The sequence below is a fragment of the Apaloderma vittatum genome, unplaced genomic scaffold, assembly GCF_000703405.1.
Source record: "Apaloderma vittatum isolate BGI_N311 unplaced genomic scaffold, ASM70340v1 scaffold7441, whole genome shotgun sequence".
Lineage (NCBI taxonomy): Eukaryota > Metazoa > Chordata > Aves > Trogoniformes > Trogonidae > Apaloderma > Apaloderma vittatum.
In genome coordinates this window covers 4,095-25,217 of record NW_009698418.1, presented here as the reverse complement: position 1 = coordinate 25,217, position 21,123 = coordinate 4,095, and the positions used below count along the sequence as shown (strand labels likewise).

At 39.6% G+C, this 21,123-nt stretch overlaps 1 protein-coding gene across 1 annotated transcript in view; it reads right to left on the bottom strand.

Annotated features, from left to right (window-relative positions):
- Positions 1-1,522: 1,522 nt before the first annotated feature.
- The window catches only part of SLC6A5 (solute carrier family 6 (neurotransmitter transporter), member 5), a gene marked incomplete at its 5' end in the record, with an annotated part of 22,491 nt that continues 2,890 nt past the window's right edge, over positions 1,523-21,123 (bottom strand). Inside the window, 9 exons of the mRNA XM_009877997.1 lie at positions 1,523-1,678; positions 3,914-4,081; positions 6,547-6,647; positions 11,341-11,440; positions 12,296-12,427; positions 12,715-12,827; positions 15,556-15,680; positions 18,106-18,209; positions 19,664-19,798. Of these exons, the coding sequence (XP_009876299.1) occupies positions 1,523-1,678; positions 3,914-4,081; positions 6,547-6,647; positions 11,341-11,440; positions 12,296-12,427; positions 12,715-12,827; positions 15,556-15,680; positions 18,106-18,209; positions 19,664-19,798 (1,134 nt within the window). The remainder of the gene's footprint in view (positions 1,679-3,913; positions 4,082-6,546; positions 6,648-11,340; positions 11,441-12,295; positions 12,428-12,714; positions 12,828-15,555; positions 15,681-18,105; positions 18,210-19,663; positions 19,799-21,123) is intronic.

Here is a 21,123-nt window from a genome sequence, read left to right as displayed (position 1 = left end):
TACTCTTAAAAAGCTCTATTCTGTCCAATAGATAACAAAACTATTTAAGTCTAGCATTCATATTGCCACTTCTGATTTCTAGAATGTAATGATTTTGAACATCCTACTGCTATGCAATGTTTTAATGGCCATCTACTATATTGTCCTCTCCCTCTAACCCTTGCATTTTGTGCATCTAGTGTTGCATCCATGCGGATGACTGCAGTGGTTAATTGTTCTGGGGTTCTGGTTTTTCTTTATTTAATGAAAATATTATAAATGCCCCCCCAAAAAAAAGAAAACTCTATGTATATTTCCGAGAGCATACTGCTTTGAAGAATTTATGTGCTATATATATAATATATAGACAAGTAGGGTTCTGCTAGTTCCCTATTGGTTGAAAGAGAAGAATACATCATCTAAAGGTTATATAAAGATGTTTACAGGAGAATGAACAGGGAGTCACACGGTTGAACAGCACATCTAACTTCTAGTAACTGTTGTCAGGTGGTATCTAGACTACACTTACCACTGTAAGAATACAAAGTTAGGCACAAATTATATGATGGCTTCTTGAGGAGATACTGTAAACAAAAGCAGAGAAACAAGGAAAACTATGTTCAGAGTACTGAAGTGAAGCAAGTAAAACCACAGTTGCACTTAGTGTGGAGCAAGGTTTAGTATAACAGAGGCATTTTTAGTTGAAATGACAAGTATCAAACCACCAAAAGCAACATGACAGTACTTTAAACAGTGATGCCCATAAACCTCAGTCTGGCACCATTTCCAAACCCCTTCTGGACTCAAACGCAGTTTAGTCCTAGTCGCAAATGATTAGTTCTTTAAATTGTGCTTCTATTTTTCTACTTGAAAGGTCACATGGATTATTGTGTTTCTGTTCTGATCCCACATGTCACTATGTAGCTTCCCTGTGTGCCATTTAAATGGTCTCCACTTGTTTAAATAACAAGTCCTCAAACAGTATACATCATAAAACAAGCGTGCAGATATAATGGGCCAAGTGTTTGCCATCAGTGTAGAAAAAGCGACTCCCCTTACTGCAACGGCCTTATGCTGGATTTACACCAGGGGTACAGGAGAACCCCTTCTTTGCTCATTTCCATCCCATCTAAGGACTGAACGTCCCTTTGATTACCCTAGTAACAAAGTCCTCATCCCATCACAGCTCCCTGTTAGGCGGATGCTTGTTTGGAAATTAGCCCAATTCTGTAGTCCACGATTTCCTTAAAAGATTTTTGCATTGTGTTTTGCTCATTCCTACGTCACCTGGCAAACCCTGCTAAGTCACCTGTTGTACAATGTACTTTTGCTGTTTCAGCAGGTACAGAACATGTCATGGGCATCACCTACACCTGGAAGTGGTCTAGCTAGGTCTTCCCTACAGCATGCAACAGTAAGTTCTACTTTCCTAGGCAACCACTTTCAGGCACTGTGGGAAAAGAAACAAAGAAACGGTGGAGAAACAAAACGGTAAAAACATCAGAAAAGGCTGACAATGTTACTGCCACCCATGTAATAATTATTAGCATTGGGTCCCCAGCTCTATATCCTTCACCGGCAGTTTAAGTCCCAGGGAAGAGGTTCCCAGCGGATCAATCATATTCATGTAACGTTCACCACGGTGCTTGGCCAAAAACGGACCCCAGTCAGGCTGTGGAGAGCACACCAACTTGAGTCGCTGCAGCGTGGGGGAGAGAAAAAGAGTCTCACTTGAAGGTACGGAGAAGAAAAACAACACAGAAGAAATCAGGATAGGCTCATTTAAGATTATCGATGATGGCCCTGCAATGCTCCACTGCTCAGTGTTTGTGCAGAACAAAGTTTGCAAGATTAATAGAGGACAAAGTGCCCAGATTTTAATTATACATTCTCCCCCGCACCATATGAGGGGAGCTCAGAACCACCGCTACAGATTGTGAGGCTCACTTACTGAAGGACATGTGCACAATTACTTCGCCCAATGGTCTAAGCAGTGGGTAACTGCATTAAAATAATTGGATTTTTGTTTAGCATATTTCCCAGAAGTATACAAATGACCAAAAAGAAGTACATTGATATGAATGAACAAAGATTTTAATTTTGAGTTCACAAAATTTTTCATTTCTATCTGCAGGAAAAAAAGAAAGAGGAGAATGTTAACCTGGCAAAAAATAAAAAAAATCTTCCAATCTTTCCGCTGATTTCTTTATTGAATATACAATTTGATTGGCACATTTACAGATAAAAAGGAAAGAAAACATATTTCTGATGACTTAAGAGGGAACAATTATATGTTTATTACCTAATAAAGTGAATCAGACCTCTATATCGGTTATTTTAATCTCTGCTTAATTACCAGTTTGCAACTCTTACCTCCCAAATCAACCATAATAATTTTATGCAGCACACTCAGTGTGCAGGAAATACCAGGCTACAGCTGAAACAGCTTCAGCAAAATCAGCTTCAAAACAGATCCAACTTTTTGGTGTTTCTTTGAGCGCACTACTACAGTGGCAGTAAGCAGAGCCTCCTATTTTTGTGGCAATATACATGCCAGTACCATACATCTAAGTTGGAAGATTTAAAGCAGAAGAATTTGTTTTGATGAAAGTTAGAAGATGATGAACAAGTAAGTCTAATTTCACAATAGCTTGTTTCCAGTAGGAGCACTAGTCTCCTGACTTACCCACACCAACGTGCAATACGCAAAGGCTGAGCAGCCCTTTAGACAAGTGACCTCGTTGCCCAGTGCCAGCCACGTACTCGGATGCTCTCCCTAGCATGTCTCGCCACATCATACTAAATTCCTTTGCTCTATGTGCCGTAGAAAAGCGTAGTCTTTTCCCTTAGGCATGTGCAGCGTGACATACTGAGAGACCAAAAAGAGTATTCTGCTTTAGCGCGTCTTGTCTGCTCTTCACTTTTGAGGAATGTAACAGCCCCGATGGGTTTTGCAGGAGAGCTGAACTGCAAAAGCAGCTATGAAAAGAGGAAGCAAGGGTCTGTTCCTTATCCCGAGGAGAACGCAGCCCAAGCGGCATGCAGTGACAAGAGGGCAGAACTGGGAAAGCCTCAAAGGTCAGAAATAAGAAGATAGAACTTCTTCACACGATGAAGTGAAGGCAACAGGGGTGAAACGCTGACATAAGAAAGACATTTCTGTATTGTGCCTTGCAAGAGCTGTGGAGCCAGCGGGACGAGAGCAGAGACAGTAAGCAGAAGCGGACTGCCTCTGTTCTGGAGTGGTGAGGGGAAGCAGAAGGATTCTGATTTGCAAAATAATCAAAAGCAGCACAGAAGTAAAGTGTCACCTGGAATATTTTAAGACCAGGTACCAGAAAGGATCATCTTATTCAAGAAAAATAAAGAGATAAAGGAGTGGGAAAAGAAAAGATCGACAGCCAAGCTTTATGGTGAGTAGTTTGAGCTGTAGAGCATGACATCTTTTTATATATCTTAATCCTGAGCTTCATAAAGCGGCACAACCTCCTGGAGCGTGTCCCGGATGACTCAGGTACCTGAGACCATCTCACACTCTGCAAACAGGTGACTGAGTGACATCTCCTAGCACTGACTGCTGAGCTCACTGCACAGCGACGGCTGACTCTTCCTACGGCTACATGCTGCTTTTGCAAAAAGGCCAACAAAGCTAGAACAACTTTCTCTCAGCACCGCCATACCACGGCTTATGAAATTTGTAACTTCTTCTAGTTGTCGTGAAAGTGATCACTTAACGTTTTAGGAGCATTCTGTTGAGGAATAGGTGGTCTGCATTTTAAATCAGTCGAACATCTCTTTTTGCAACACAGTAACTAGCTTACCAAAAAGTAATCTTAGCACTATTAGACATTCAATATCACAAAAATCAATGTAAAATAAAACAGACAGTCCCCTGCGACCAAATTTTTAAGCAGGAAAAAGACAGAAGGATTACCTCGATAAATTTGCCTGGGGCTATATGCATTTTTATCACAAACATAACTGGGATCCAGATAACTGAGCAGGCCAGCATCAGCCACCCAAGCACCATGGACCAGCCTGGATAGTGGTAAGCTCCATAAGTCATTGGTTCCCATTGGTAAAAACTGAAGCAAAGAATAAACTGGAAACAAGGAAGGAAAACAAATATGTTTGAATAAGCAAAACAAGTCTGCTACGCAACAAATCGTCAGTACTCAGACACAGATTCAGAATGTATGGAATAAAAACACAAGTATATACACCTAAGGCAGGGCACTCCCACAAGCTGTAATAAACAGGTCAGAGCCTGAATCTAAGAGTTTCACGGATATCTTGCAAAATCCCACAAAAATCACTGTATTTATGCCAAAAGAATTGAAATTAAAATCTTGTCCCTAGAGTAACATCCTTTATTACATGGTCTATTGGCAGTTTTACCTAATGTGATTATGCTAAGTTACTCTATTTCCCTTACTGTATGAATAGCAATATATCTGGTTACATTTGTGCATAATTCAGTAACTTTTGGGAAATGCCTGTGCTTGCAATATTTGCACACAGAAGATTTATAGCGGTATAACTACGTGAAGGCACATATAGAAATGATCAGTTTTATTTCCACAATTGAAAGTCTAATATTAGACTCTCCAAATGTATCAAATATTAGCTTTACAAAGGCAATAGCAGAAAAGAACACATTGTTTGGTTTTGCTTTGTCTGTTTCCATTGCATAAAATTTGAATTACAACTGATCAATGTCAATTTATTTCTCACCATAAGTTCACTAAACATTACATCTGGAGGGAACAACAACAGAACATTCAAGTTTGAACTGACCTCATTTGCTTTCCTTAAGAGACCACAAAATTTCCCATTCCTGGTTGTGAATACTGGCAGTAGCTAAGAGTGCAAGTCTGATCCGTAAACTAACTGACCAATTTACAGAAAAGCCTTACCATTCCCTTCAGAAGTGTAATGATGAGTCTAAGACAGCATCTTGAAAACAGCAAAAAGAAGGAAAAAAAAAATAGAACCACACGCACCTTCCATTTTAACAAGGAATATATTGCCGTTTATGTAATGCTAGTACTATAGATTAAACTGGATTATGTCTTCCAACTTTTAAAACAGGATTTGCAAACTGTGAATACCTGTAAGAATTGTTTAACACTGCTGTGAAGTTATGGGTATTTAAAACCCTACACAAAGGACAAAATATGTTCTCTGAAATGTAAAATACTGGCGAAGGAGGCTTCGTTGGTTTATAATTACTTATCAAGCTGAAGGCTTTTTAAATTACTAAAAATTATTTCATTCTTATGCCAAAACATGATATGCAATAAAAGACTGAATCTGTATTTAGGTAAAAATATAAGGGAAACAGCGAAAAAGTAGGTATAGTTACTATATTCAGCATCATAGACTCATAGAATGTGCTGGGTTGGAAGGGACCTTTAAAAGTCATCTAGTCCAAGCCCTGCAGGGAGCAGGGACATCTTGAACTAGAGCAGGTTGCCCAGAGCCCCATCCTGCCTGACCTGGGATGTCTCGAGGGATGGGGCTTCCACCACCTCTCTGGGCAGCCTCTGCCGGTGTCTCCCCATCTTCATTGTAAAATACTACTTGTTTATATCCACCCTATGGTCTACTACTATCTACCACAAAACTCTCCAGTTTTTAGTTTTAAACCATTGCCCCTTGTCCTTCCTAAAAAGATTTGCCCCCATCTTTTTATAGGTTTCCTTTAAGTACTGCAAGGCTGGAATACTGGAATCTCCGGAGCTCTCTCTTCTCCAGGCAGAACAACCCCAACTCTCCCAGCCCGGAGGAGAGGTGAGAAAGTGCCATCTTTTAGATTAAACGGGGATCTAAATTGGAAGTAAAGCATTATTCCCAAGTTTGGGGTGGAAATTATTAAAATAAAATAAAAAATAACCGCAAAACAAAACACGACACAATCCTCTTTTATATAGAAAAGAACCCCTTTTTAGGGAAAAAAAAAAATAACAAAATTAGTGGAAAGCAGCAGAGGGGTCAAAGCCCGCACGGCGCTTCCGCAGCCGCTGTCCCGCAGCGCCACCTGCCGGACCCAGCCCCCAACTCAGAAGTTCCATTTTACTTTTATTTTTTCTTCCCTCCTCCCCTTTTCATTTTTTATAACGTCTCCGTCTTCGCAGCTAAAAACTTTGTCGCTGTGATTTCGGCGTCACCGTTTTCAAAGCACGCCTCTGAGATGAGTCTATGACTCAATAAAATGGCTTTTTTCCCAGCTCGACCTGAAAACAAGGCAGGTGGATCACTTTATTTCATCTCCCATATCTATCGCACACATATACAATCGTCAAAAATGCTGCTGTGCAATGCTATGCCCTACCAGCGCTTTGCACAGACAGAGAAAAGCTACCAAGGCAGTGTGTGGAGACCTACCATCTCTCTTTACCAAAACTACCATTAGTTAGGGTCTGTTTCATCTACTGTGCACACAGGCGTGTGTGTGTCTAGGTATCTCCATCGAAGATGTAATTACTGCCATTCAGAAACACACAAACAGTGAAGAAACAACAACAAACTTTTTGGAGAAGACATTCAAGAAAAAATGTTGCTTACTGTTAAAATTGTTGGGGTCACAAACGCCCAACAGACTCTCCAGAATTTACTGGGCTGGAATCCAATCATCATTTCTATATCTTCACAAAATCTCTGCAATCCTGTAAACAGGAAATGTAAACGCAATTAGATGTGTTTGCACATGTGTTGCAGTTTGCAACATAGTTCTTGGGTCTCCCCTGTGTCTAATTACAAAAACAAACCCCGACTTGTTGGTGGGAAACTGCAATGGAGAATCTAACCACACAGTAAAGTACGAGACTACTACGGAGGGAACTATCCTAATAAAATATTTACTTCCTAAGGATTAAAGGAAAATTGAGATTTTACATAGTGTTCAGTGTGTTTCAGGCTAAAGCATTAATAGTATGTATGAGTGAGCTGCAATTATGCATATACTTTTATTTTGCTGTGAAGATGATCATTATCTGTACACCTGTTTCAGCAATCCGAGCTTCTCCAGACCTACTACACGACTGGGGTATGATACGATTGTCTCACTTAGCACTGAAACTGATAATGTTTTGTTACTTTTCATCTGATATGTAAGCAATACTTAGAGCTATTACAGAGCACCTGTAAATATTTTAAATTTCATTTGATGTTCTTCTAACAAACAGATGGTCTGAGGTGTTAGATTTTTCAGATTATTGTACTGATTGCATCTATAAAGTTACTTGAGTTAATAAAACACGCAAGGTTGGAAAATGGTATGAAAATGGTATTTCAGCTGTCTCTGTAGCCACCTCCCCGGCCACGCTGTGTGACTGGAAGCGGTGTGCTGGCCCAGCAGCTGCTGCTGCCCAGCTGACCAAAGCTGGTCTCTTCTCCAGACTGGGTCTGCAGAGCTGTTTAGGTAAACGGCCCCTACTCAGTGCAGCTTTCAGTACTTTTTTCCAAAAGTAATAAAAACAAAATTGAAATTTGTTCCACCTTTTCTAGTGATGAAAAGGAGAAGGAAGCCTGGGGACCAAGGCTGAGCTCCTCCATCGCACCAACATTTCAAAATTAGGCCATTTTTATCTAATAAAGCAGGTGATTGCCTTTATAATTTAGATTTTACAAAGCATTATTCTACAGCATTTAGTCTAACTTCTACAAATTAGAGACAAAGTATGGAGCTTAAATATTGGAGAGAAGTACCTGAGTAAGGGAATAAATACTTGGAACAAAAGTAATAAACTGCTTTATGTTCTTACTGCCCTTCCAGCCAGCCGCTGCAGTTGCTGAATACAAGAAGAGATAATCCCTAGGCTTGATCCACCTAATTTTGAAGCCTTTCTGCTGATATCAAGGAGAGCTAAGTCTATCCACCTGACTGTTCCCAGAATTAAGGAGGCAAAAAACAGCAATGGTTCATGATTCGGTGCTTCCCAATGCACTTCTAAGAAAGCAGCGGGGCTAGACAGTGCTAGGGCAGCCCTAGGGCCCAGCTCAGAGGGTGAGCACAGACTAAGCCAGATCAGGCATAGCACATCAGAGAAAAGCTAGAAAACTGTTTTATGATAAGAAATAGAGAAGAAAAATCCTGAAATTAAAAAATAATATGGTACTGCAAGAGCTGTATTTAGATGAGGGGAAAAGTGCAACCTGCAGCAGATATAAGCTTAGACAACTAACCCACGGGGACCCAGATGTCACCTTTTTTTTTTGTCCTGTAATTTCTCTCTCTTTTTCTCTTTCCCACTGACTACAGCCAACCCTCTTCTTCAGAAAGCCTCTTCGCTATATAATACATGTAATTTTAACAACCTCTGGAATCGCTGTACTTCAGCGACTCACCACATGCTTCTCCGTTTTGTAGCAGAGCTTTGTATGCCTGGGCTGTCTGTAACCCCAGGGTCACAGCGATACGGACCTGAAAGGAGACCTTAACTGCAACTGAGCGATTTGCTCCTGTGCTTTATTTACCTGCTTGTTAGGGTCCAGCACACCACCTGCAGCAAGCTACACCGGTGGTGCTCACACTAGTCACCCCTGCAGCGCGCCAGGGTGGGAACAAAACTAGCTTTACGCCAGCTGCAGCAGCACGAGGTATGGGCTAGAGGGTCTTTCCACAAAGTTTAAAGCTCATCAGAGTGTCCCTGCTCCAGCCACACTTGCTGCTGCAAAGGAGGTGTACACCTAACAGGGTAGTTATCAGGCTTCTGCCTTCAGAATTTGTGCAAGCTTCACACAAATCTGCTCAGATTTGAAACTCCAATTAAAAAAACACATTAGTTCCTTCTTAAAATAGTCAGCAGGTATTCACAGTTTAAGACATTTTTAAATATTAGCAGTTGAGAAGTCAAATGCATGTAAACAGATACAGGGATTACACAGTACGCATCTCTTTGCCAGTGAAAGACTGCAAATGGGTTTTTCAAGTTCCACAGAAAAACGCAAAGGATGCTTTAGTTAACAGAATGCCGATTAAATCTTGGTATATCTGGTCTCCCTCTCAGATCAGTCAGGCCTGCTGAATAACTTTGGGCAATAAATGATACATGATATTCCATATCTCAATTTCCACTCTGTAAAGTAGGATGATATATTCACAAGTGCCACAGATATAAAATCCATTAAAAAGAAGAATGCAAACCAAGTCAGACAACTGCTTTCATATTCTGCTACAGGTAAAATGTTCAGAATTACTAACACGTTCTACAAATATAGTGCAGCACTTAGCACTCGCTGACAATGAACCTTCCCAACAACAGACTGTTCAAAAACAGATCCAGGAGGAGCATGAACAAAGTTAAGGTTGTACATTTTCAGTTTCCACCAGTGTTTCACTCAAGCACAAGGATCTTTGTGTATTTAGATTCATGTTACAAAATGTAACAGTGAGAATTATGCTGATGATTAAATTAATTCCCGCAGCTCTAAGTGATTACTTACCAGACATGCATCATAATCTAAACACCTGGAGAATAAACATCTATACCAGCATGAGAAAGACAAACCAGCGTATGACTGGATTATGTACCACTGACTGTACTGAAAAATAAGTAATTGCAAGGAAATAACCAAGTGTGCCTCTTTTTAATTTAAAAAACTCCACAAGCTCAGCAAGCAGAACATGTAACAAGGACTGCAGAGAGATTTATTTCACCATAAAAGCACCTGCCACTATTGTGCCAACCTGCTTGCTATGAAGAGTACAACCATAGAGCAAAAGGTGTCAGTGGAGTGTAAAACAGCAATTGTCAGAGCTTGAAAATATATTATGCCAATTTAAAGCAAAGCTTGAAGAAATATAACAAGAGCAGCAGCTTCACTTGAATTTAAAACATGCAAATCACAAATATACAAGCTGTATTCCTATGAACACTCCTTACGAAAGTAGCTTTAACGCAGTAGAAGTAGCTACGATATATTACTCAAGCAGATAATGATTGCAAAGTACATCTTGCCTTTTTCATGTAAAGAACTGGAAGCTCCTTAGTCTAACAAAAGGTTAATTCCAGGGAATAACCTTTGAAATAGTTTATATTAAAGGTTTTACTAACATCTGTTGATTAACAATCAGTTGATAAAGAAAGCATGGGAAGAGTGATTTGTAATTGGCACATTTTCCTAGTCTGATTTAAGCAATACGTAACTAAAAGAAAAAAATTCTCCTCTATTCAAGTCCTTCCTTTGCAGTGTTATAATTCCTTCTGTATTATGTTATTCATACAAATCAGTGTTTTAAGGGACACTGGGTTTGGGAAAAGCAGGTAGTAGCCAGAGCTACTCTGCCTCCCAGCCTAATGAAACGCCGTTCCACAGAGGTTTGCAGCGCTTCTGCCACACAGTGTTCAGAAGAGGAACAGAGCTGGTGTTCGCTCCCTATTTACCTTCAAACTTATTTAAAACCACACAGAACTAAGAAGTCCTACAGACTTAAGTAGTCTGGAGGTTATTTTAAATTATTCTAGGCAGGGAATTTTTATCTTGCACACTGATGGCAATGGCTTTAAACAGTGACAACCTTTCTGGCACAGGCTGGGTGGATACAGCTGTCCAGCAAGAGCAACAACAGCTAGTGCTTTCATCATAGAATGGCCTAGGCTGGAAGGAACCTTCGAGATCATTTAATCCAACCTTTCTGTCACAGGCAGGGACGCCTCTCAACTAGATCAGGCAATGCATGGGGACCGAGCGGGTACTGAACTCGCAACCTTGTGTTATCAGCACCACGCTCTAACCAACTGAGCTAACCGGCTTCCCACATCGTTGTTCAAGCATGCTCTCAGCAAACAGAGGATGAGGAGGAGAAAGAAGGGGAAACAACCCCGACAAACCCTTATACTCTTCTTGAGCACTCCCACTCACCATCCCCCATGGAATTGTACTGATTTTAGGAATGCTGGGAAATTGGTCAGTATAATGACCAAATGCTAATGACTCAAATGACACTTACCCAGGGGTGTTTCCAGAAGAATGGGTAAGTGCTAAACCTGGGGGTTGCTGGTGGGGGGGAGTGGGCGGGCAAACCTTGCATGCCTTCATGGAAACTGAGGCACAGAGCAATGGCGCAGCTTGTCATCATGGATTAGAATCATCAAATTCTTAACGAAAGTGTGAAAGAGCACCAAGAGAAGCGTCACTAAATGCTTGGGCTCTTCTTATACTTGGCTTTAAGCTGTCAGTCAGTAAAGGACATTAGACTCTATGAAAGTATTTTGAATACATTCATTATAAACAAACAAACAAGAACCAAAAAACCCCACAACTCCTTTCTTTAAGAATTTCATGTTACCAGCTCTTGTATCATACGTTAAAATGCTACTTAAACGCAGGCTGTCCAATAACAGCATTTTTTCTTACCATATATATAGGAAACTCCAACAAGCTCAAAGATGGCAATGATGACAAGAGAGTAAGAAGCTGCATAAGTGTCCACAAGCTGCAACATATACATTCCACCCTAAAGAAAAAAAAAAAACATTATACAAGAGCCTAATATTACTTGTGGCATAACTGGTGCTAAGGCAGGCAAAATGGGCAGGAGCAGGACCCAGGACTCTCTACCTCAAATAAGATTCCAAACATTGACCTGACACAGGCTCCTGTTGCACTATAACTTCTTCCTCCTGGCTGAACAATGCCAAATCAAAAATGTAGAGGGTATAACTGAATCCAGTAACTAATACAGCTTGGGAAGACACGGTTTCAATCTTTTCAGATTAAGGATTGAACTGTGACCAGAGCGTTCACCAGCAGTGCTCTTTAACTACTTAATAGTATGTCAAAAGCAAAAGAGGGGGGCATTAATTAAAGGATTAATGAACAAGTAAGATTTTGTCCACTCCCTCTTGAAATTACAGAGTGCTTATAAATGATGGAGGAATGAGTGGAAAAAAGACACTAAACACTATTGATGGCAGATGAGAATTTCATTAATTCCACAGTTTGCTAAGATTATAGTCAGAATGTACACCAAATTTGAGAGGAAAGACATCCAAAACCTGTATGCATGTTTATATAACATACAAACTTTTTTTTTAACTGACCACCTAATTTACATTACTACTTTGGAGATGTTTGGCTAGGAAAAATTTTATAAGTCTGATTCTCAGAAGGATTTGAACAGCAAAGTCTTTTAAGTATATTTCAGTCAAACCAACTATTAAAAACAAACAAAAAAAGGCTTTCAGGCTCACCTGGGGTCTCCACACACACAGCAGAATTCAGCTTAATCTTGTGCAATTTGCACAGGAGGAGAACAGTCACCAGAGGGAGACTGGGGATAGAGAGCGATGCCCAAAGACAATGTTATTACCTGAGTGATCATAGGAAACCCCATGATGAAAAAGGAGATGCAGCACCCAAGAGTGAAAAGTGCCTTGTGCGTACGTAAGTATTTGGGGAACTCATCCGAAACAGAGGTCACTATAGTCTCAATAGTGGCAAACTGAAAGGCAGAATAAAAGGGTTCATTTTAGCATACACAAAGTATACAAAGTGCTCCAAGTGGATATAACGGAATATAAGATAGTATTTTGAATTCTGGGTGTTAAATGCTGAGATGGCAACACCAACGCTTCACTCAAATGATTTCAGCATTGATGGCGTTACTTCATTCCTCGGTTCGCAAAGCGGTTCACTGACCACATGGAAAAGAGTGAGTAACCTCATGGTCCTCCAAACGAATAAACAGAAAAAGTAAGAGAAAACGAATCAGAAACAAAAGCAGTTTACCATTGTGTCCAATCCGAGTGTCAGAAGCATCAAAAAGAATATTATAGCCCAGAATGGAGAGAGAGGAAGCCTAGTTAAGGCTTCTGGGTAAACCACAAAAGCAATTCCAGGACCTAGAAATGAGAAAAATAAAGGCTGTGATACCTTGCATCGCATTAACATTGTTGACTGAATGGAAAGGAGGAAGACATGGAGAGCCATGTTTCCAAGTCTAACACAGTATTAGTTCACTTGATGAAAGTGAAAAACATGAGATTCAGTCTCTCCCATGTACAGAAAGATCCAACTGTGCAGAATTTAGCCTCACACAATTAATACCTGTTTCGGCTCTAAGTTTCCAAACACTCATACACGTCTACTTCCCAACCTGAAGAACATATATTTAACCAGTATACTAATGTACTGATCCAAATACTGAAGATAAACAAAAAATGTGTACTGCAGCTATATTTCTTTGCTGCTCTGGGATCAAATTCCTACCACTCTCCCTGCCAATTAGCAACTCAGATAAACATAGCCATCATCCACCTCTCTCGTAGAAGGATGAATGGAAAATACACTTTAACTCATTAGCACATAGTCAAACGAGCATTAAGAAACAGAACAAATGCACACAGCTGATACCAGACACAACGCAGTAACTGCCATGAATCTAAAAAAAAATCCACAAAAAATCTGAAATAATGCACAGCGGAAAAAATGAGATCTTTTAAAACTTCAACCAGGAATTTTCCTTCGTTTGGTATCTTGGGCTATAATTTTTATTGACTATTTTTACAAACATTCTTTTAAAAACCTATTTTTTACAAGCATGCTTAGATTTGCCTGGGAAAAAAAAGGTTGCAGGATTAGGAATGCAGTGGTAGCATCACAGTTGATGGCATTTCCTCTCTAATTACAACAGTTAAAGGAGTGCCCACCTCAAGCATTCTGAAGGATCTTTCCTGTCAGGCAAAATAGAACTGCCAGACAAGTTTTGTTGATTGCATGATCCATGCCACAAGAAGAGTCTCCAAACTGATCTTAAAGGCCTTTTCCAACCTAAACAATTCTATTACTTCCCATCTAGATTATTGCATCTCATTTCCTAAAGCTCCCCATGCATTTCTGTTCAAGAGAACACTGTTTCTTTCCCAGATACTGAGAAAAACAGTTTTAGCAGCACGTGAAATAATCTCCACAGGCAACTTCAAGTGTTTGTGGAGTTCATTCTGAGCAAAAAACAAATATGAGAGTTAACAATACAGTAAAAAAAAAAAACAAAAAAACCACACTGAACATGACTCAGTAAGTGTTGCTGCCTTTAAAATGTGCTGCAGAAAAAATTTTTTTTGGAATAGGAACGTGCACATAGAACTACTATGTATTCATGAACATGTTCTTTCATCTCTTGATTAAAGATTTCTTCTTGACTACTGGAGATAGGGGCTCTGTTTGCACTAGCTTCCTGCATGTAGAAGTTTAATTAAGCCTTGAAATAATGAGTTCCCATTAATCAAACTTTTAGGAAAAGTTTAATTATAGAAGACAAAACTGTACATCATCTCAGCCCCTTATAACTCTCCAAGATACCATGAGTCAGGGAGCACCCAGGCACAGATAAATTGCCACAGGGAGGCTGGCTCCCATCCTTTCCAGTTTTGGAGATTTAGGGGGATATGAACTCCTTCTAAAGGGCTGTTAAAGCCAGGAAAACTCCAAAGGTTTTATATGTGTTAAAACAAAAAAAGTCAAATTACCTTGGACTTTCATTTTATAAAATTTTTCAACTGCAGCGTGTTCTTAACCAAATGGAGAAAGAAGAATAAAAACAGATTGTTCTGTCTTTCCATTCATGAGAAGAGTGTTATTTGTTCATGAGATATATGATTTTTGTCCTGAAAGGCAGTTTCTAAATGAAAAAATACTATCTATTTCAGATTAATATTTTAAGAGGGGGGGGAAAAAGGGAAAAAAAAAAGTAGAAAAAGGGAAAAAACCCCCTTCTATTAATAAATTTAAGTTTTTAAAATTTGAAGGTAGAGTATGGCTCATCATCATTTTGACTGTTTTCTCTTTCACTGCAAAAAGAAATACAACTTGAGAATAAAAAAGGTAGGAAGCAACGAGTGCTGGCTCTTTTCCCCACTTGCTGAGTCTGCTTTTCAACCCTCCTAATTCAATGTGCTGTGTCCACAATTATCCTTAATCTTTGCTCTATTCGTGCTGTACAGTCATGTTCTACTATAGGGCTAAATTTCATTTTCCCCTACCGCAGAGAGCAGTGAAGCCTCTCCCTCACGAAATATTTTCAAATGGCCTAATTGGGCCCTTACAAATGCCCTGCGAGCCCTACAATAAGGTTGTCTGGTGACAGCTATTTCACATCCCCCAGCACAGCTGCTGGAACAGCGGGGAACCAGCCCAGTCGCTCACTCAAAGACCAGCAAGAAGCATTCAACAGAAACGGGTTGTGATGATGCCTTCTCCAGGGACACGAACCAGCCGACCCAAGCGTTTCCTCCACCTTTCACCCTGAAGAGCATTTGACAAACAGCAGGAGAGGCAAATGAGAGGGCCAGTAACCCTTAGTGTACGTGAAGGAGACATCGCACCCTATCCCCCATCAGTCATTTACATAAAGATTTGAAATGAGTTTTGACTTGCTTATTTCTCTTACCAGACAAGTGATAAGGCACTTCCAGAATACTTCCCAGTATCTTCTCCCATACAGAAATGCCTACAAGTGGTTTACTAATCCACTCCAGTTTGAAGCCACAATTCCTACTTCCAACAAAATCATGAATAATAGAGCTGAAAGTGCCACCAGGTGCCTGAGCAACAAACAGCAGCGTGCCCTACCTTGGTCTGCCACAGCTTCAATATTCACTTTGAGCTCGTTTGCCATGAAGCCAATAACTGAGAAGATGACAAAGCCTGCAAATATACTTGTGGCACTGTTGGTACACGTGACTATCAGTGTGTCCCTGGAAAGAAAACACAAGAAGCCACATCATCAACACACACAAGGGAGGAGGGGTTTGTACGTAGGTAAGGAGTCTCTCTCACGAGCACACGCATGGGAACGCCGATGAAGTTACACTTTTACACCTAGCAGGTACATTGGATGATGATCAGAAATGACAGAAGTCTTGACAACACCACCAGGAATCAGCTGCGCAAGCTTCCATCACCTATGTGCTCTATAGAAAGCCACAGACCGCACAGCAGGATGAGCAGCTCTGCTCTTGGCCTCTCTGAAGAAAGCAGCAATGGTGACACAATCTGTAACGCAATGTTTTGCTCTTTGCCTGACAGGGATATCTACTCACCATGCTACACGCTATCACTGTCCAGGTAAAATTATTTTTGTCCTGTACCTATCCTGTATTTACACACAAAATGTCAGGGTTAAGCTTTCTGTACCTTGGAGGACCCTCTTAAGGGCTGGCCCATCTGTAGAGGATTCCCTGGTAGTTTTCTGTTGCTGATGTTACAGGAATCTGAAGAAATCCAGACCTGAACTCCATGCTATACTGGGAAAGTACCTGTGACTTGATAGCAAACCAGCCCTCACAATCTCCGTCCATAAGTACTGCTGTTTTGTTTTTTTAACAGAATTTTTATTTTGTTCTCAAAGTATGTATGTCAAAAAGACTTCCCCTTCAACAGCTATGACTGAGGAACAAAAACGTCACAGACTTTGTTTTCCAAAGTTGGCCAGAAATTTCTTATTCTGTTATTTGTCAGGAACAGAATCAAACACAACCTGAGAAGTCGTCAGAAACCTCACTCAGCTGGCAAACTTCTGGAATCTCTAACAAAACATCTCTTAACAGGAATTATTAGGTTAATTCTTTAGGCCTAAAGGAAAAAAAATTATAATGTTTTGCTTAGAATCATCATGTGTTAATCTTCTTCCAAAATGTGGATAAGTTTTAAGTAAAATGTTTTAGGTAGGCATTATGAAGTGCGTTTATGTAAATTTACTGCAATTATGGATTATTTAATGATGTTTAAAACAGATATGTAACTGAAAACTACAGTTTTACCTGCAGTATTAGAATGTAATGAATATAAAAACTAAAAGGGAAAGCAGTCATGCTTCATTTCAGTATTCAAGATACGTGGTAAAATTAACCAGATTTGAAGCAACTAAGCTTTTCTAACTATTTCCGCTTCAATCTCCCACATGCTGTGTCTAACACAGGTAACATATTTTGTTATCCTGTATTTCGTTCAAAATTTTCATTAATTTCTTCCAAACTCACAAAACATTGCTAAATTAATGCAGAAAGACAGCATGGTGCTTCTCCCATTTTTTGCCCTGATATTTTGAACACATTAATTCATCATCAAAAAAAAAAAATTCGAAGTCCAGGACAAGCATTTTTGAAAACAGGGTTGCTGGGTGGGAGATACTGAATACGCAACACTGCACCTTATTCATCCATATTTTGGGACAATTATATTCAATTACTTTTGAACACTAGTAGAAAACATTTTTTTCAATTTATTTTTAAATATCCTGATCCAAATTTCTGTTTAAAGGTAAGTATTTGTTTACAGTACTTAGAAGCTACAGGATATGGGAGTTCAAATCCCAAGAGGCATGTGCTTTAAAGTCTTGCTTCAGGGAGGGTTTTAAACATGCCCTTGGGACAGTCCCTGCGCCTGCTCTTTACCATCCTGAATCAGCTCCTCTGTCACTGCAGGATCAGTAAAGGTTTGCTTCAGCAGAAACAAGACTGGCTTTAAAGACAATAAAATAGCAGTGAAGCATTCTACTAAGGCCACATGCTCTTTTTTTGTTGGTCTGGTTTTCTTTTTTTTTTTTCTCAACCGCAGACATTTACCGGCACGCTTTTGGATGGAAAACTGTACTATGCCACCAGAACAACTACTTCTTTCCTCATAAAAATAACTTTTGGTGACTTCACACATGTAAAACCACGCTAAGAGTAATTCAAAATAAATAACATTTAGGAGAGACAAGGATCACACGTACAGAAATTGCATGTTAAACTCATGCAGAGGCTGCCAATGGGCAGAGATTCATGCGACTGCTCACAGCTGTGGACATCTGTCCAGATTGCCTTTCAGCTTGAACCTACTGATTCTGAAAGGGAAGAGCTAACAGTGACTGCAATAAGCCTAAAGCCCATCTAGAGACCAGTGGATTAGGACCTGGGGAGAAGATATAAGGGGCAAAACAAAAAAAAAAGGAAAAAATAAAGAAATAAAACAACCAAGAAACCCAAAACCCCAAACAAACTCCCCTCTCCTAAAAAAAATTCCAAGAAAAAAAGATAAAAGAAATAAAAGGACAATCTTTCAAGCCAGATTTCTACAAAACAATTGGTTTTAGACAAGACCTGTTTAATAAGACCATCAAATTTCACTCTCACATACCTGTAGCAATTATTATGGAATTTGTTGTAAGAAGAGAGAGTAATTAGACCTCCCCAAGCTGCAGATAAGGAGAAGAAAATTTGAGTGGCAGCATCCTTCCAAACCTAAGACAGACAGACAGAAGAGGAAATAGCATGAGCTTCAGAAGCAAGTACTAGAAAGATCAATAACACTATTAGGTGTTAATCCCCTAACAATAACATTTAAGTAGTTAATTAACTGAACAGCAATGGCTGCCAACAGAACATTTAAAAGCAAAATCCTGTCCCAAAATACACAGTGCCAATTTGAAATGGAGTATTGTTCTTGCTGAGCCCATATAAAATGATAATATAACCTTTGCTGTATAGGAAAGGCAAAAATATTCAAACAATATTGTCTGGCACATATCAATTCAGCAAAGAAAATACAAATCAAGAAAAAAACTCTGAATTGGAAATTAATGGTTTATCCACCAATGATCCTGCATAACACTTCAACTTTGGGATAAAAGCAAGAACCTTAGTGGCAGTTAATGTACTCCTTATGGATGACATTACATTAAAATTGGGATAAATTTCCATCATCAGGTGTACATCAACAGCATAGTGTAAGTTAGGGCTATGCAGACACCAGGAACTAAGTTTCGTCCTGCAGAAGACATGCTCAGCCAAGCCCCCTTAAAAAAACAAACCAAACAACCAAGCATCAATGTTTGACTGTAAAAGTTCTTCAAAGCCTTAAGCAACAGTATAAAACATTTCTGAACTGACTGGAATTTCAAAGGCCTTGGTCTCAGCGCTTGCAAAATGTTTGAAGCATTGCTCTTTCTATGTACAAGCTTTCCTACCAAGTCTGATTTTCCACCCAAGTCCACAATTCAGGAATGGAGACACACATCCACGCACACGGACCTAAAGATACACTAAACAACTTGAAGATACTACCTAAGCACTCCTTTAAAAGTTACCAGCCAGCAAGCACTCAACCCTTTATTTAACTGAGAGTAAGACAGAGCTATTAATTCGTGTTACACTGCAAAGAAAATTGAAAACACATGCTCGCCTGAATATTCTTGCACACTGACCCAGGGTTATACAGACCCTTGTGCATTCAGACAGCCCCAGTTTGCAAAAGGCAGCAGTTCCCACCTCCTTTATTGCACCGTGCGGGATCCCAAACCACTCATGTTTAATGCAGAAATGCAGGTAAGTTTATCATGTTACCTATTAAAAGCTTCGTGTATTTGTTCAAGTCAAGGCAGCATCCAACAGACAGCAGCATATAAAAACCTATATTTACTTTCTAATCCCCTTTTTTCCAAATGCACCTACTCAAGAGATTCAGGTAGAATATTGCATGTGAAGTAAACAACGTAACTATAAAAACATAGGTTAAAAAATACTGCATGCACACAAATAACAAACACCTATTGAAACAACACTCCATGTAAGCTGAAGACCAGGTTTCCACAGGTGACACGACTGCCCCTGCACACACAAAATGCTTGTGACAGATGCTAAGAAACCTGTGTGACTCAGTCACCTGAGCAGAGTTATAAGTGCAATAATAAGCCCACCATAGCATCAATTAGCTTCTCCCACTTTGGCGTGATGAAATACCAGATTCCAGCTCCAGCCCCAGGCAGAGTTACTCCTCTTATAAGAAGGATGATGAGAACTACATAGGGGAACGTGGCTGTAAAGTACACGACCTGGACAGACCAGAAAAAAAAAAAATTATTGAAAGGGCTTATTTGAATCCATAAGGAGGGGAGAATTCAAATGCTACACTATTGTTTGAAGAAAGCAATTGCTCAGGCTCAGAGATGATAGCAGATGATAGCCAGGGAATAAATTAGGAAGACAACAGGCAAATGTGAAATTGTACAGCTCCTCTTGTCACCGAAACAGGAAGAATATCAATATCAGCATAGGTAAAAGTTTGGATTCCAGACATATAGGGGAAGAAAAATGGAAAAGAAAGTCTGGAAAGGAACAATAAGAATTTAAAGGAAAACATCAACTTTTGATCCTGGCCCAGAGTAAATTAACACAGTTCAGTGGAAATTAAATTGAGCAACGTCATTTGATAACACTTAAAATTCTGATTTTTTTCTATATACTTCTCTGTATTTAACTAATTCTAAAGAATTTTAATTACAGTTTTTACCTTTCAATGATCACCTATCACCATGACGATATGGTCACAGCGCAGAAAAAAGAAAGTCAATAAAAACATCCAGATAGATTTAATCATGATGATGTCCAAACATACAAGAGAGGTTGTGTTTAATGTCTTAATAATTATCTAGTACAGAGCAGAGCTCTCCCTGCAGCCAAATAAAACTGCTAGATCACAGCCAGTTAAACTGCAAGCTCTACCAAAAAGCATTTCAAACGCTTTTCACATTAACCTCTGAATCTTACAGGGACCAGAATCCTTTGAGGTGAAGTGACTTTTGAAACTCTTCCCCAACTTTCTCTGCTGTTTCAAGAGGTATTTCAAGAAATAACCCAAATGAAGTTTTATGCAGTGAATATACCAAACCCATCTATGCATAAATGATAAAGACGTTCCTATTCCTAACACCAAGGAGTCCATATATTTCTTGGCCACTAAGACTCAAAGAAATATCTATTGCCACATCCAAGCCCAAGTTATTCTCCTGTGCAACACCAATTTCCTGGCTCTAGCCTCTCATGGAGCAGTTTTGCCTGTCACACAAAGGTAGAATTTAAAAATCTAAATTTTCCTCCAGCACTCTGAATCTCTGGATTTTCCAATTCCCAAACTACCTCCCATCAGACGTTGTCAGCTTCTAGATGCAAAGGGTTGGCTAGGATTCAGAAAGCCTGTGCCCAGTCTAGAAAATTCATAGCAATCTCTGCATAGTCACTACATTTATCCCAGGAAATATCTTGTTATTTCGCTCCTGCTGTTCCATCTTTTCAGCCTACACTTTGTAAATAAGCTAAGTTTTCGCTATGTCATCATCTAACGTGTTAACTGCAGTGGCATTGATGGGGAAGTTTCAGA